This window comes from Cariama cristata, unplaced genomic scaffold (assembly GCF_000690535.1).
Source record: "Cariama cristata isolate BGI_N322 unplaced genomic scaffold, ASM69053v1 scaffold16499, whole genome shotgun sequence".
Lineage (NCBI taxonomy): Eukaryota > Metazoa > Chordata > Aves > Cariamiformes > Cariamidae > Cariama > Cariama cristata.
The window spans coordinates 1-1,718 of NW_009634186.1; the positions used below are offsets into that span (position 1 = coordinate 1).

The 1,718-nt window shown below is 60.4% G+C and overlaps 1 protein-coding gene across 1 annotated transcript in view; it reads left to right on the forward strand.

Annotated features, from left to right (window-relative positions):
- Positions 1 to 5: 5 nt before the first annotated feature.
- Positions 6 to 1,718, forward strand: part of LOC104166957 (neurobeachin-like protein 2) — a gene marked incomplete at both ends in the record, with an annotated part of 11,000 nt that continues 9,287 nt past the window's right edge. Inside the window, 6 exon segments of the mRNA XM_009707067.1 lie at positions 6 to 69; positions 169 to 251; positions 348 to 440; positions 893 to 1,019; positions 1,022 to 1,051; positions 1,582 to 1,715. Of these exon segments, the coding sequence (XP_009705369.1) occupies positions 6 to 69; positions 169 to 251; positions 348 to 440; positions 893 to 1,019; positions 1,022 to 1,051; positions 1,582 to 1,715 (531 nt within the window).

Sequence of the window (1,718 nt, forward strand, 5' to 3'; positions counted from 1 at the left end):
ACCTCGGCTCCGTGGCCATCTTCTGCGAGGCTCTGCAGCAAGCCCAGGTCAAGTCGCTCTTCTGCACAGGTACCTTAGGGTGGGGCACAGGGGACGTCCGCAGGGGTGCTGGTGGCAACCGAGGTCTCCTCCACCGTGTCCCAGCTCACCCCAATCCTCTTCTCCCAGGACCGAACGTCACATCACCGTTTACACTGGAAGGTGACTTGGTGGAGCTCGGCAGCAAGCTCTTGCTGTACTACACCCCACAGGTGAGGAGAGCCACCCCACCGGGGACGGGGACAGCACTGGTAGACCCTCTGCCATAAGTGAGGAGCATGAGGAGCTCCCATGGTGCTGTCTTCTAGGCCTGCAGGAACAACATCTGCTTGGACCTGTCTCCCAGCCACGGCTTGGACGGAAGGCTGACGGGGCACAAGGTGGTCAACTGGGACATCAAGGTACGCCGGGCGCAGGGTGGCCCGTCCACCCCACGGTGTTGGAGGCAAGTGGGTCCCTCCTTGGGTACAAAGCCAGGGAAGGACCCCAACGGGGTGTTGGATGGCCATAGTGGTTCCCCTGGACCGTGCTACATGACGTTGGGTCCACCAAGGACCTCTATGACCCACGGGTCCCCTAAGGACCTATCTGCCCCGTATGTCCTCAGCGTCCTGGGTGGGCACCACGAGTGGTGCAGGGGAACAGGTGCTTTTTGGGGACCTGTTTTAGGTTTGTGCTGTGGGATGGGTCTGGGCATGCCCCAGTCTTTGCTAGTCACAGGGCTTGGCTCTCCCCAGCTTGGGCTGAGCCCAGGAGCAGGCGGGACGGACCCCGGGTACAGATGCAACCTCCTCCTCTCTACGCTGCCATCACCACGCAGCACCCAGCAAAGCCTCTCACCTCCCTCCGGCAGGACGTGGTCAACTGCGTGGGTGGGATGGGCGTGCTGCTACCCCTGCTCGAGCAAGTGGTGTCCAAGACGGAGGAGCCCGAGGATGAGCAGGAGACCAACGACCTGGTGGGACCAGAGCTGACGTCCTCCACATGCTCATCCCGCTGGGCAAGTCCTCGGGTGAGGACCTCGGGAGACGTGGAGCAGGAACCGTCCTGTTTTGGTGGCTGGAGGTAACCTCATGCCACGTAGGTGCTGCCTGGACCAGGCTGGTGTCCACCACAGTCTTGCCTGAGGCACCAAGGGTTACGGGGTGATGGAGAAACCGTTGACGTCTTTTATGACCCAATTAGTCATGAACAAGCAGTTCTGGGAAGGTGAGGGTGGCAGCTCCAGCCTGGTCACCTCCAGCTTGCCTTTGGGTGGAGTCTCTGATGTCTTAGAGCAGGACTGGCTTCATGCAGGAGCCTTTTTCTGCGTAGATGACATGGGCCTTCTCCCGATACCCAGCTGCTTATTTCCAAGCTCAGAGCAACGGAGGTTTCCACTCACGTAAATTTGGGGGAAATAAGGGAACAGGCTGAAAAGTTTGCAGAGAAAGGTTGACGATGGGGTCTCCAGGATGCCCTTTGGAGGTGGCACCGTGGGAAGGTGTTCAGGTGGGCGCAGGGCTCACAGCTACTGGTGGGGCTCTGCCCTGTGCCTTGCAGAGAGCAGGCTGGAGAGGAACAGCGTGGCCGCCTTCCTACTGCTGGTGAAGAACTTCATCCAGAACCACCCGGTGAACCAGGAGAGCCTGGTGCAGTGCCACGGGCCGGCCATCATCGGGACACTGCTGCAGAAGGTC